Here is a 13,802-nt window from a genome sequence, read left to right on the forward strand (position 1 = left end):
CTTTAAGGCCTGTTGTAGAAAACTGCAAGTAGTACCTAACCTCGCTTTCTCTTTGCGCCAATTTTGCTAAGCACGCGTTTGTTAATTTGTTTTTAGTTTTTGTAATAATTGTGTGTGCTGTTGTGTTTCAGTGTTTGTTTAACGTAAGTTCTTCTAACTAATAAGGTTGTAATGTTCCTAGGGGGGTCTATCAAGCCGACACGGAAAACGTTGACTTACCCTATACTTACGGTTGGCAACTCTGGCAAAAACTACAAGCAGAGCCACCTATCTTTCAAGTCGAAACGATGGTAGTCTCGCGGCACTTTTGAATTTGGATGACAGTCGGCTCGATATGGGTGGCACGAATGGACTCCTACGTTGTGTAATCGGTTCTTTTATGTATTGGGACGTGAGACATAATCGGGAAGGGAATTAAATAAAAGACAGAACTTTTGTGCGTAAGAAATGACAAGATCAAATAAATATATTAACGCACACACAAGACCATGCCAGGAAAACCTTCTACGGGACTAAAAACCCTGGCATAGGCCACACAAATACATGAAATAAATCACCTACAGCAATAAATTGCAAGAGAAAATACACATAAATAAAACATCTCAAATGGTATGATAAAAATCAGATAATCAAATCAAATGCAATTAAACAAGTTCATAAAATCAGAATCACAAGACATCATAAATGGAGTGGAAAACATGATAAATCAATTCAGTACAAAAACACATCAAAATACCTGTACGATCAATAGAGATAACACAACTCGTCAAATAAACAAATTGCATGTACATAGGAAACATGTAAATGGAGTGGCTCTACTCCATCCTTCAGTTAACATAATTTAATTTAACACGAAAAGTACATGTGAGAATGCCATTGGTCAATAGCAAGTATTCATGTGAAAATCAATTATCGCTCAAGCAGAACATATTTTAAATAGAGGAAATTTCAATGAGAGGGCCCCCACTCGTATTGCTAAGATGTTAAGAACTACAATCCGCACGAGACGAGTAGGCAACAGATACAGCGAAAGATCTAACTGCATTAGGTACCTACTCCACGGAGACAGAAATACCCACTCGCACACACAAACATCGAAACATCAAATAAAAGAGCCCCCCTTCGTATAGCTAACGCACAAGAACTGTAGCGAGCCACGAAACAGAAAGTAATAGATACAGCGAACAATCAAACTGTATTAGGTGCTTCCCTCACGGAATAGTTACGGGTCAATCGAACAGAGCAACATCACACCGATAATCAACTCCTCATAAATAACAGAAGTAAATACTTAATTAAACAAAATAATGGCATAATCATCTGTACAGTATTACACAAACATGATTCATCTAACGGTACACGAAACAAAGGCATGGGGTACGCCATGATTCAGATATCGTAGTTTATGCAAAATCAGCAAAATGTAAATATCACATTGTGGCAAGAAATTCAATGATTAAATATCTAGTACAAGAAAGAATAAAATGGTTACTACCTGTAAATACATCTTCAAAACACCATCACCAAAAATAATCAAGAATAATAAAAAAAAACCGGGAAAGCGTGTGCCTTCCGTCGACCTCGCCGCCATCTTCCCCCCATTCTCCTCGCTTCGTTACGAAAATCCCCTACTATTCGGCATCTGCGCAAAACGGTCGTTGGTTATATACAGAGCATATTATATTTTTGTTTCAGATGTAAAATGTGTGTTGCCTAACCATCAGGGTGGATTATCAGGTTTATGTCTGTAACCTTTTGTTTCTTTAAACCAACATAAGTTTTTAGCTCCAATCTAGATACATTTTTCCATTGCTATTCTGGAGACTATTGCCTAAACACAATTCGCCAATAGCACACACATCAAGAGAGGGGCGCTGTGCTTTTTAAAGTATGGCCGCTTGTTTGAGATCAAACTGATTCTTTGTGTATGGACACATCGTGGCCTAAATAACCCAGCAAACACTGTCTATTGCCGTAATGTAACTCTAGAGTGACATGTTATATAAGATTTTACATGTAACATAAACATTGTTGCAACAAAACCAGTACAATGAACAACTATGAATATTATACTACATAACTGTTACATTTCATTTACTACACCGTAACGTAACTTTTAAAAATAATTTGTATAGCAAATATGTAACACACTTACGTTGTGGTTATATGTTAAATAAGTAAGTTCAATTTATATTAAAAATAAATATACCGTCAACGTAAGTTAGTTACGATATTACTGTATAACCAGCAGTTCATAGATGCAATATAACATAAATGTAGCTACGTTACTACGTTCATAATTCTGTTTTTCCCACCCGGGCAACAGAACAAAAAAGTTTTAGGTTAGCTTGTGTTTTAACCTGGTTTTAACTCGTGTCTCGTGTTATTTTTATTATTTTGTTTGTTTTGTGTTCATTTATATTTCGATTATTATCAGGTATGTATATTACCATATTAATAGTTAAACATTTATGCTAATATGTTAATTTTACTTTCGGTACCTTATATCGAATAATCTATACATAATGCTCAGTAATGCAGTGATTCATATTATTCCAAATGAGTAAATTAAATACAAGAATGGATGTATAGCTTTTGTGCAGAGGGATAAAATTCAAGTATGATAAGCTGATGTGGTCCTCAATTTTGTCTCGACTTTGTCTCATTTTCACTTGTGCAAGTGTGTACGTTCTTTTGATGCATGCAATGTCATGTGCAATTAGTTTGTGGTTCATTTGAAAGCTTTCAGGACTAGAAGTGCTTATAGACTGGAAGCCAAATTGAGGTATCGATAATGGCTATCAGCCTCCAAAGTCTAGAAATGAGGCAAATCGTACACACATAACCTTCCGACTCCTGGTCTATAATGACTATTCGAGCAATGACACAACGAAGTGTAGTACATCTCATACAACATAGTGTTTGGTCATGTTCTATAGAATAGGCAACGATAATGGTATTATATTATCTTTGGAATAGGTTATTTTACAGACTGTGGTGTTTGGTAGTTTAAAAGTGTTCTCCCCAAACGCACATTTAAGCCATTTTCTGCAATTTACTTTGAAATTACTCATCATCTGGTATAAGTATAACTTTATGAGCTAGATAAAGTACTATTGTTTGTCACATACTTGTTTTTCATTAGACATTACTATTTGGGTTAACTTACAGAACTGGAGCGGGAACAGTATCCACAACCACAACCATTATGCCCAATAAAGAATTTCATTTGACGAGTAAGAGGCGTCAAAACCAACTGATACGGCAAGAACTGGTTCGTACTACAGAACCTGAACGTGATGGAGATAAAGTATTACTTCCTTCTAGTGGGGTATGTCCCAGTCACATGCAAACAGAAATATGTAGTATCTCACCTAACGACAATATCCTCGACAATATATCTGTAAATAATTTAGATATTTCATTGAATGACAATATCGTTGAGCAAGATTTATATGACAGAATGAATGATGAACATTCTATAACAAATGAAAATTCTCTTTCTGAAAGTACATACAATTTGGAACATAACTGTGATAATGTTAACATGGCATTGTTAGGTGATGAGCAACGAGATGAGCGATTAAAAAAAGAATTAATTGATTGGGTTATTGCATGTAACATTACACACAACAGTGTGAATAAGTTGCTACAAATACTTCGCAATTATGGACATAATTTGCCATCTGATGTTAGAACATTGTTAAAAACTCCCAAAGATACAACTAATTGTGTGTCAAATTTATCAGGGGGTCAGTATGCACATCTACAATTTTCTTCGGGAGTTCGTCATTCCGTAAAGAAATATTTTTGTGACATTCCATCCACGCTTAGTGTAAATATAAACATTGATGGTTTACCGTTATCTAAAAGCTCAACTCAGCAGTTTTGGCCAATATTAGGATCCTTGGTAACCAACTTTAACACAGAACCGTTTTTGATTGGAGTCTTTTGTGGAAAAAAAAAAACCTGTAGACGTTAATGACTTTCTTCAACATTTTGTTGAGGAGTATCTAACAATAATAAAAAATGGTCTATTTATAGATGGAGTGAAGGTTAACATTATGTTGAATGCTATAATATGTGATGCTCCTGCTAAAGCATATATTTGTGGAATTAAAAGTCACACTGGTTACTTTGGATGCAGCAAATGTATTCAAGAGGGGGACTTTGTTCAAAATAGAGTCGTTTTTCCCGAATTAAATAGTCCACTGAGAACAGATTTGTCTTTTGCAAACAAAGCGCAACCTGAACACCATGTTAAAGAATCGTGCATTGAAAAATTAAACATTGGAATGGTTTCTCACGTCCCTCTTGACTACATGCACCTTGTATGTTTAGGTGTAATGAAGCGACTGCTACAATTTTGGGTTAAAGGAAAAATAAACATACGGTTAAAAGACATAGATCAAATGTCAGAAATTTTTGTTAATATGAAATGTTCAATAACAAAGGAATTTGCCCGATTACCCAGGAGCCTTTTAGAAGTAGATCATTGGAAAGCAACAGAGTTCCGACAGTTTTTGTTGTACACTGGTCCAGTACTTCTACGCCAAAAATTACCTCCTATATATTACGAGCATTTTCTTGCACTATGTGTTGCTATAAGAATCCTGATTGATTCTGAATTGTGTGTTACTTTAATTAGATATGCCCAATCTTTGTTAATGTGGTTTGTGAAGTCTTATGGTGATTTGTATGGAACTGAATATTTATCATATAATGTGCACAACCTTATCCATTTATCCAACGACGTTGAAAAATTTGGTCCACTTGACAATTTTAGTGCTTTTAAGTACGAAAATTACATGCAAAAAATTAAGAGCAAACTTAAGAACTCCGGAAACTACTTGCAACAACTTGTTAACAGAATATTTGAAGAGAGGAATTTAGATACCAAGTACGAAGTTCCCAAGAAATATCCTATGGTGCACTACTCTAACAAAAATAAAGAAATCATACAGTGTGTTACATTTTGTGGTTTTTCCATTTCGAATTTAAAATATGATAATTGCGTTATGTTAACTGATGGAGTGTTTGGCTTGGTATGTGATTTTTCTATATGTGACAACAACTGTGTAGCTCATATAAAAAAATTTAATAAGGTTGAACCTTTTTTTAGTGTACCGTGCGATTCGAGAACAATTGGAATTGGTGTTGTAAATAAAACAAAATATGAAAAACTCACAATTCCAATTGAAAAAATTAAAAGAAAGTGTATAATGATTGATTATTTAAACTGTGAATATGTTTTATTGCCCTTACTTCATTCTGAAACTTAAATATGTCGAAAAAATTATTTATTACATTTTATATTTAGGTATCTATATTTATGTATTAGCAATAATATTATTATGACTTTATTACCTAAGCATTCATATTTGTACATTACAATAAAAAAAAATTAGAATGAGTTTTGTAAATGAACAAAATCTAAAAAACACATTTCCATTTGAAAAAAATTAAAAGAAACTGTATAATGATGATTGTTCAAACTGTGAATATGTTTTGCTGCCGTTACTACTGTATTGTGAAACTTCAATACGTTGAAAAAATGTTTTGTTAAATTTTATACTTGATATTAGCATTAATGTTATTACCTAGCACGTACCTGAAGCTTAAGAGAGTTAGTAGAAGTGTGTTTGTTAGTAAACATTAATGTGCTATTTACAGAATGTCTTATGCTGTTGTCTCATTTATCCGAGAACACAGTGAAGATGAGGATGAGGAAGATTCCACCTCGGAGGTTCCGATGTCATGGCTGAGTGAAAGTAATACAAAATGTTGGTGGCCAGTGCATAGCAAAAATGTGACTTCTTTAATTAAGAGGATGGTACCACCAAATCCTGACAAGTGGGTTCTTGAAAATGTTAAAGTGGAAGCGTTGGAAGGTAAATTGATATTATATTTCAATATACTATATATTAGAATTTGCAGTGTCTTTAGAAAGAGCTAGAAAACTAAGTACAGATTGCAATTATGTGTCTACCGACGAGGGAGAGAAAGGACGCGGAAAACGAAAAGTAATTCAACCAACAAGGTTCGTAGTTTCAGACGAAGATGAATTAGCAGTTCCAGTTTCTTCTAAAAGTAAATTGTACCCGTTTGTTTTGAGTTAAGTACATTGTGTTTTTACAGACTGGAGAAAATTTACAAATGTTTCCTTACCTCCACAACTCCCCATCGGTGTTTCCACTTATAATTTTTCTTCGCCAAGGTAAAAACACTTCGTTTTGGTTCATTGTATTTGATTACATTAGTGTTTTATTTTAGTCCTTTGACAGCACAAAATGCAATAACTACAGAGGAAGATATTCAGACAATGCCGGTTATTTTTTCTGATATTTCAACAAATCTTGGTAAGGATTTTAGATCCAACAATTGAGTTCGCAAATACCTACTGTTATTTGTTGTATTACTTATGACAGTACTTGTTATTTATTGTACTTTAAACACGCTTGTTAAAAATAACTAGAGGAAAATGGTACTGTTTAAAAATGGAAACTTTCATATGCTCAAAGAGATCTAAATAAAACCGCCAAATGACATACCTAGTCTTTATCTGAAGACGCAAAATTTGTTAATTATTCAATTTGTCTCAAGCTAAGGAGTGGGCCACTGCTGTAGATTCTTACAACCTTTGAATAGGTAATTAACGTGCTTCCATTTTGGAACAAGATCATTTGCGTACTCTACAAGCGAAAGTTTGTTTTTTATTTAATCCAAACTCTCTGACTTTTAACATTTCGCTACTTTTGATTAACTAACTTATATATTTATTTTTTAGAATTAGAAGATTATAGACATGTTGACGCAGAAGGTAATATTTTGTCAATGATATTTTATCTAATGTATTGCATTCTAGTTGTAGTCATACCAAATAGAGTGGTACAAAACCAATCAGCAGATTTTCGTACTCCGGCCTCGCACGAAACAAACAAACATATTGATGGTTTAAGTAAGTTTTACCTAATCACATATCAATGAGTGTTTTACTTTGCTTTTGTTTCCAGGTGAATCTAATATAACAGAAGACACAATTAGTAGCCGCATGATTCAGGGTAAATGTTATAATCAAACATTTGCAATTTTATTCCAATTTTTAATTTTTTAGAACATTTTCAAAAAATATCCAGGATGTTTGTCTCAATAAATATGCAATTAAAAAGCATTGATAAACGCATTCAGAATTTGGAGAAAGGCGTCCAAATTTCAGATTCTAACCAAGAGGATGAGGGTTTAAAAATAATCAAGGAGTATTTCCCGTTAAAATCCACTGATGCAATAACAACATTCGATACAGTAATTATTGAAAACAAAGAAGTTGCTATTAATTTTGTATGTATTTGAAGCATTTGCAATTGAAATTGAATAATTTTCTTCTGTTGTAGAGAAGATACATAAATGGAATAGGAGGAACTTCTTCAAAGGATAGTTTGGTGAGAATATTGCAAAGAATATTCACAAATGCATGTGCTGAAAAATGCTCGTGGTTGGGTAGAAAAAATAATTTTGCTATTCATAAGTTACACTTTGTTTCTATAATCAAAGGTATGCTTATTATTAAGTAATTATATTTGAATAATTTAGATATTTTTCAGAGGTTCTCTGTGCCATGTACCCAACATTAAAAGAAAACGACTTCGAAAAGTCTTGTGGCGAGTGGTTCCGCTTCGCTAAACAAAGATTAAACAGACAAAAGTAAAAAACATGTTGTACATATTCAGAGGTAATAAAATTTGTTTTATTGATGTACTGTTTAATTATCCTGCCTCACATTCATTTTTTGTTTCAATTTTGTAGTAATGGTAATATAACACCTTTAATAGCAGTTATATAACATAGATACCTAACAAATATATTAATAGTATATATAATAGTAATATGATTAAGTTTTATAACTGCAACATATTTCTGTTACATAATATAAACATAACTCAACGATATAACTGTTATGTTACTGTGGTGTTGCTTTGAGTGGGAAATTTTAACTTTCTGGTAACTTACTTGTAATAGTAGATTTACATTACTGGTACATTGTGTATGTAACTCTGATATATAACTTTTACATAAAAGGTATGTATCAGTGTTTGCTGGGACTATTGTGTTAACATTGTAGATTGTACATCGAGCAGTGCGGCGCAGAGCAGCGCGGCGCGGCGAAATGCTGCTCTCGATTGTTCGCATGTAAATAAGTGGATCCGTTTTCACCTAGGCAGAGCGGTGCAGAGCAGAGCGGCGCGGTGCCGCGCAGCAAATTTGAAACGCGTCGGGAAACATTGGAATACGCGGCGCTGCTTTGAAACGCGCCGCTCTGCGTGTAGACGGACAAGTGGGAATCGAGGAGCGAAGTAGATCGGCGTGGTGCTGCGGCTTGTGAAAAGCATTTATTTATCTTTTGTGTTGAGCTTGCGTGTGTTAGTAGATTCGCTATGGACGGAGAAAGAATAGAAAAATTAATTGTACTCGTCCGCTTTCTTTTTCTTCTTTTTTCGTCGTGTACATGGCATAGTGATGGCTCTTCTTTCGAGCGTGTAAGAATACATTCTCACTTAAACCTTTGAATATATTATATTCAAAGCTTAAACTGATAAACATAAACGCTGCTTCGCCACGCTTCCAAATGCTGCATAAGTGGGAATACCCCCTACAATTTGCTGCTAGCGCCGCGCCGCTCGGTGCTGCTCTAATGAGAATCGACCTTAATCGTCAAGATTTTTCTTGGTTGAGATGCCAGAGCTATCACCTACCAAATGCAGTAGTTAAGGCTTCGAGCGGAGAAAGTGGTCAGAATCGCGCCTTTCAACATGAGTTAGAAAATGCGTTAAAAAATGGACGTAGTAGGTACCCCTAGGTACTTCTAAGTTAAATTTCTATTAGTGGAACACCAAATGACAGAGGCGCAAATAAACAAAAATTCATTTTATTATGGAGTAACCAACAACTTCGAAAAAGTAAATTTAGCAGTAATTTTCATATAAAAAAAGGGGCAAAATATTGAAGTGAAATTGAATTTAATCCCTGGACTCAAGAAAAATTGGAATGCATGGCGAAGGGCAAGTATTATTAAAATACCAAATACATATGACTGTAATTCTAAACCTTAGACATGGCAAGACTTAAAAAAAAATGGCAAGAGAAAGAAAAGCGAGATTAAGTAGTCTGCAAAAGGTACTCTAGTAGTTATCCCCCACTTAATTCAATATTTTCAAAAAAAGATGCAAAGGCTCTTCAACAATTAGTAGGCCACTTTTGTAAATATCAAAATTTGTAGAATTTAAGTGTGGAATACAGAATAAATTAAGTAATACAATAACCGAGACAATAACTTTTGATTTCATTTACATAGAGTTTGGTTTTCCCATAGCGGTAGAGCACTGGAATTCTTTTTCCATACTATTTTCCTATAGGTTCTCAAGAATTGCAAAACTTAGCCATCATGGGAATACGGCTATCTTTCCTGCAGGAATAAAGTTCTCCAATCATCGTCCCGGAATTTGTTTCATGATGGAAGTTAGGTAGGTACTAAAATCAGACTTACCCGGTGCCATGTCCAATTCATCTAATACAATATTTGAAAATTATTTTAACAAGAATTTAATAATGCTATTGTAAAAAAAATAAACTACAATTTTTTTGCTTTTCTAGGTCTAGGCGGATTCCAAGACACTTTGGTCCCATCTGTTATAGAAGCAATATTCAAACCGGACATCTGTAACCCTTTTATTGCGGACTAAAATTTAAAGGTGAAAAATACAAACAAAATTAACAGCTTATTCAACATACCATTCTCCCAGGACCTAAACCACCAACTCGCACCCGAACAGTCCGATAACCTTGTTCCTTTGCTTGCTAAAATTGTATTCTACTAATGTATGAAGCACGTTAACACATCCTTACCAATCCAATACTAATAGCAGTTGCTTGGGCTGCAATGTTTGTACCCTTTTTAGTATGTTTAAAACCTTCGACACCGCAAGACCTGGTAAGTTTAGGGACACCTGAAAGAATTACATTGTTTCTCAGAGGTAAATCTTATATAACTCACCTTTCGCATCGGTCAAACATAAAATTGTGTTGTTCTTGGACACTTTAATATTACATATTGGAATATCTTTAAATGGTATTCCGTAAAATAACCTAGTAGGTGTGTTAATATCGGGGAATATATCTCCTTTTCTAAACATACAATTGCTATAATTCAGTTAAGAAGCTGATTTAATGACTTACTGTGCCAATTGTGTATCAATATCTATTGCCTTTTCGCCAACAGTGCCTTCATCGAGGGCTGGCATTGATCGTAACATTAGTCTACGATCTTCTACTTCACGACAATGAACAGCTGTTGTACTAATGCACAATTTGTTAATATACGTTCCACATAATCTTTCTATTCCAGAACATAAACGTGTAGGAAACATCATTAAATTGTGTTTGATTTTAAATTTAGATTTTAGGTTACGTTCTCCCCACTTGATTAGTCGATGAACAGCATAGCGGGCCACAGAATATAGAGTACGATATTCTGTGGTCGGGCGTTTTTAGGCGAATTCGATATACAGTGGCGTTACAAAACAACTTCCCAAGTGGTCGCATATAAGCGAGAAGCGAATATTGCACTCCAGCGCCTCCACACAAGGACTCTGGCACTTCGTGAGGTGCAACAAATCTTTGATCGCATTGTTTACCATGCATGTTAAATAAAAATTCGGCCTTAGTGAGTGGTTTGTAGCAGTCCGTACGGTTTAAGAAATTAGACTATAGTTTTTCACGTTCTTTTCTTGTTGCATTATTGTTTATTTATATTAAAATTAAATTTCGTTCCTAAATAGAGACTTACGTAAATATTATATGAAACAGTAAAAATAATCAAATAATTTGAGGTGAAAAAAATGTTTAGGTTATCTTCTAAATGTCCGTTATTTTACAGAAGTAGAAATTCAGTGTGGATTTAAACCTATTTTTGCTGTAAACTGTGGCTCAACATCTAAAAAAGAAAGAAAAGAAATTACTGGAGGCAAACCATTGTTGAAAGAGCTGGTCAGATCACAGCACGGGTAGTTAGGCAAACAAATGTTTCGAAAACACCATATACAGTAATATTAACAGTAGGTATTTACTTTGCTGCCGCACGACAATTGACGGATATTTTTTTCTAGTTGGACTCTGAACGTAAAGTTAAAAGCGAATGTAATTGTGTCGCTGGTGTGGGTGGAAGGTGTGTAAACATATTAACGCCCTCATAATAGCTGTAAATGAAGAAGAAGGAAAATTCAAAACAAGGAAGGAGTGTCAATGGATTAAACCATCCACTTTAAAAGCTGCTCAGGGAAAATACTCCAAGGGGAAAAGAATGAGTGAAATGTTTGTTCACAAAGATTTGAAGAGAAAAAAATTTGATCCTGTTTGTCTAACTCATGAAAGTCTGAGATATTCCCTGTACGCTAAGTAGGTAGGTACAATTCTGAAGTCCAATCATTTAGCTCAAGGAATTAGTAATGATGTCCAGAAAAGGTTGTATACTGAACAAAATATAAGTGCCATCAAGGTTTTTGCGATTTGTTTAAGATATTTCCCCATTTTAACTGGTTCTTTTTGTTTTGGCTGGTGTTTTGGATCGCCGCAGAACAACAGAATTCACAACTATTAAATGAATTGGCAAATACACCATTCCACCTGGTGGACCAGTGCTGTTTAAAGACTTTTTACATCTTTTTTTTTTTATATCACTGTGACAATGCAATAAAACTATGTTTCGAAACATTTGTCTCCAAAGTAGGCCTGGAAAGAAAACATCCAATTACCGCCTCAAATTGTTATGCATTGTACACTCAGGGCCGGTCGTGGGGTGAGGCGGCGTTTTTGAAATTTCAAAATAAAAAAAATGTTCTATTATAATGTAGTATAATAATAAATCTTAGTAATGTCAATTGACTGAAAGCGATTATAAAATATAGCCATCTGCCAGGCCACTAATTAGCGATTATCTAATAGGATAGCAGGGTTTTTTAAAATTAGTTTATCGTACTTGATATACAGCGAATAAGCTAGCGCCGGCGGCGATGATACACATATACCAATGTCGCTGCTTCGCTTATTACGGCTTAATCGTTATAGACGGGAAGTGAAGGAATCGTGCAAAGTCACAAAGGTAAACAAAACCTTTACAAATAGGTACTGAACTATATACAGCTAAACAATTTGAGTGCTAACTTTCCAAATATCGTATAGTATTGTTGATGCATTGCTCCATTTTGCAATTAGTGTGTTAATAGTTAAAGAAGTTGTATTACAGTAATTTTTATTAACATTTATTAATTGGAAGTACTTCATCGTACATGCTTTATTTTTATCTTTCACAATACTACAGATAACAACGTACAACTTCAACATTCCAACATCTTCATTATTTTCATGATTCGTTTTTTACTATTCTGACGTATCGCCTAATGATGGACGAATCTCGTCCGAAATCGATATAGCGACCAATTAATAAATAAAAATTAGTGTAATACAACTTCGTTAACTAATAGTATAGTATCTAAGGATACTTTTAACTATTCTAGTCAATGTGGCCAATGGAGAACGTTCTTTCTCAAAAAAAAGAATGAAAAATTATTTATGTTCAAATTGACATATGACAGATTAAAGGAGCTGGCCATTTTCGCCATTGAACATGAACTATGTTCTAACATAGACTTCGATGATATTGTTAACAATTTTGCAAATATAAATATCGGTATTATTACACTGTTTTGGTATTTTTGTTTGAATTTTGTATGCTTATGAAACGTCATTTTCTGATTTTTACGATTTTATTTAATTTTCTCGTTGTTTGGTGGTACTTATATTAAAGAACCAATTAACAAACAAAAAACTTTTTCATTAGGGCGGCAAAGTTAGCGCTTGCCTCGCCCATTTTTTTTCGACGAGCCGGCCCTGTGTACACTTATTCAGAAGCCAACTGGCAAAGTAAGGGTTTTAAGAAAGCTTGCGATTATTTTAGTCCAAAACCAATCGACAATGAGTACGTTCCACTTAAGGCCAGCAACGCCACAATCACACCAGCGCAATTCTCCGTTCCACTAGCTTACGCACGTTGCCGGCGCGAACTGAAGTGGAACGGGAGGTCGATTCTAACTCGTTTCGACTGTTGAAATTTTACTAAACACGTCGAAATTACGACGGCAGCCATCTATCGATATTAGGCGCTTTCCTTTCACCCACTTAGCTGCCCGCAGGCGCTGCGTAACTGTCAACCAAGCGTTCCTTTCAAGTTAGCGTTTACGCCTTGAGCTCGTCCAATGTTTCCTTCCCCTGCCCCCTCAAGGAGAAGCTATACTTGGTGACTTGCAGATGTGTTCCACACTGACTCCCTGTACTGCGCAAACGCAAGCGCGCTAAAATTTGAATTTGCACACAAACTGTCAAGTTTAAGGGGTAAATAATACTGTAACGGAAATGCTCCAGAATTCTCTGGAATTTTCTACGCGCGCGATAGTGGAAGTCGTAGGAACATTCGAGAATGTACTGGACTTACATTGCTTGCGTGTATAAATGGTTGCGGACCGAACATCGAGTTAGTCTACTATCGAACGAGATCGAGTGCGAACGAAACATAGAGCGCGAAAAGCTGATATAAATTTCAAAGTGTGTGATATAAATAATCGATATAAATTGTACGGATTTTATAGTGTTTTAGTTTTGTTTAATAAATATTGATATAAATCGAACCCGAATTTATATAAATTACATTGGTGTCAGGAGTGGAATTAATTAAATTAATTAAAAGTAAGATTAAA

General features: G+C 34.7%; 2 protein-coding genes across 3 annotated transcripts; one reads left to right on the forward strand and one right to left on the reverse strand.

Annotated features, from left to right (window-relative positions):
* The first annotated feature begins 1,956 nt into the window (after nucleotides 1–1,956).
* LOC116159024 lies at nucleotides 1,957–7,751 on the forward strand. Of its 2 annotated transcripts, none has more exons than XM_031471916.1 (11): nucleotides 1,957–2,437; nucleotides 5,674–5,891; nucleotides 5,938–6,090; nucleotides 6,139–6,217; nucleotides 6,274–6,359; nucleotides 6,788–6,820; nucleotides 6,866–6,958; nucleotides 7,014–7,061; nucleotides 7,115–7,338; nucleotides 7,392–7,551; nucleotides 7,602–7,751. In XM_031471916.1, exons 2-11 carry the CDS (start codon nucleotides 5,675–5,677, stop codon nucleotides 7,703–7,705), a joined length of 1,197 nt encoding a protein of 398 aa, XP_031327776.1. In that variant the 5' UTR covers nucleotides 1,957–2,437; nucleotide 5,674; the 3' UTR covers nucleotides 7,706–7,751. The 2 variants fall into 2 exon arrangements, with proteins under 2 accessions (XP_031327776.1, XP_031327777.1); XM_031471917.1 differs by having other exon boundaries at nucleotides 6,872–6,958.
* Nucleotides 7,752–9,537: 1,786 nt separating this feature from the next.
* LOC116160589 (28S ribosomal protein S11, mitochondrial-like) lies at nucleotides 9,538–10,500 on the reverse strand. Its single transcript, XM_031473820.1, has 5 exons — nucleotides 10,231–10,500; nucleotides 10,049–10,179; nucleotides 9,901–10,001; nucleotides 9,787–9,852; nucleotides 9,538–9,733 (listed from the first exon to the last, which is right to left on the reverse strand). The coding sequence occupies exons 1-5, from the start codon at nucleotides 10,422–10,424 to the stop codon at nucleotides 9,626–9,628; spliced, it is 600 nt and encodes a 199-aa protein (XP_031329680.1). The 5' UTR covers nucleotides 10,425–10,500; the 3' UTR covers nucleotides 9,538–9,625.
* Nucleotides 10,501–13,802: the final 3,302 nt, after the last annotated feature.

This window comes from Photinus pyralis, unplaced genomic scaffold (assembly GCF_008802855.1).
Source record: "Photinus pyralis isolate 1611_PpyrPB1 unplaced genomic scaffold, Ppyr1.3 Ppyr1.4_LG1, whole genome shotgun sequence".
NCBI classification, from domain to species: domain Eukaryota; kingdom Metazoa; phylum Arthropoda; class Insecta; order Coleoptera; family Lampyridae; genus Photinus; species Photinus pyralis.

Bases quoted from the DNA above. Each gene is read 5' to 3' on its own strand.
- LOC116159024 (XM_031471916.1), top strand. From the start codon at position 5,675: ATGTCTTATGCTGTTGTCTCATTTATCCGAGAACACAGTGAAGATGAG. The intron at 7,062-7,114 runs GTAAATGTTATA...TTAATTTTTTAG, and splicing joins TAGTAGCCGCATGATTCAGG to AACATTTTCAAAAAATATCC. The intron at 7,339-7,391 runs GTATGTATTTGA...CTTCTGTTGTAG, and splicing joins AAGAAGTTGCTATTAATTTT to AGAAGATACATAAATGGAAT.
- LOC116160589 (XM_031473820.1), bottom strand. From the start codon at position 10,424: ATGATGTTTCCTACACGTTTATGTTCTGGAATAGAAAGATTATGTGGA. The intron at 10,002-10,048 runs GTGAGTTATATA...TAATTCTTTCAG, and splicing joins ATGTTTGACCGATGCGAAAG to GTGTCCCTAAACTTACCAGG. The intron at 9,853-9,900 runs GTAAGGATGTGT...ATACAATTTTAG, and splicing joins CTGCTATTAGTATTGGATTG to CAAGCAAAGGAACAAGGTTA.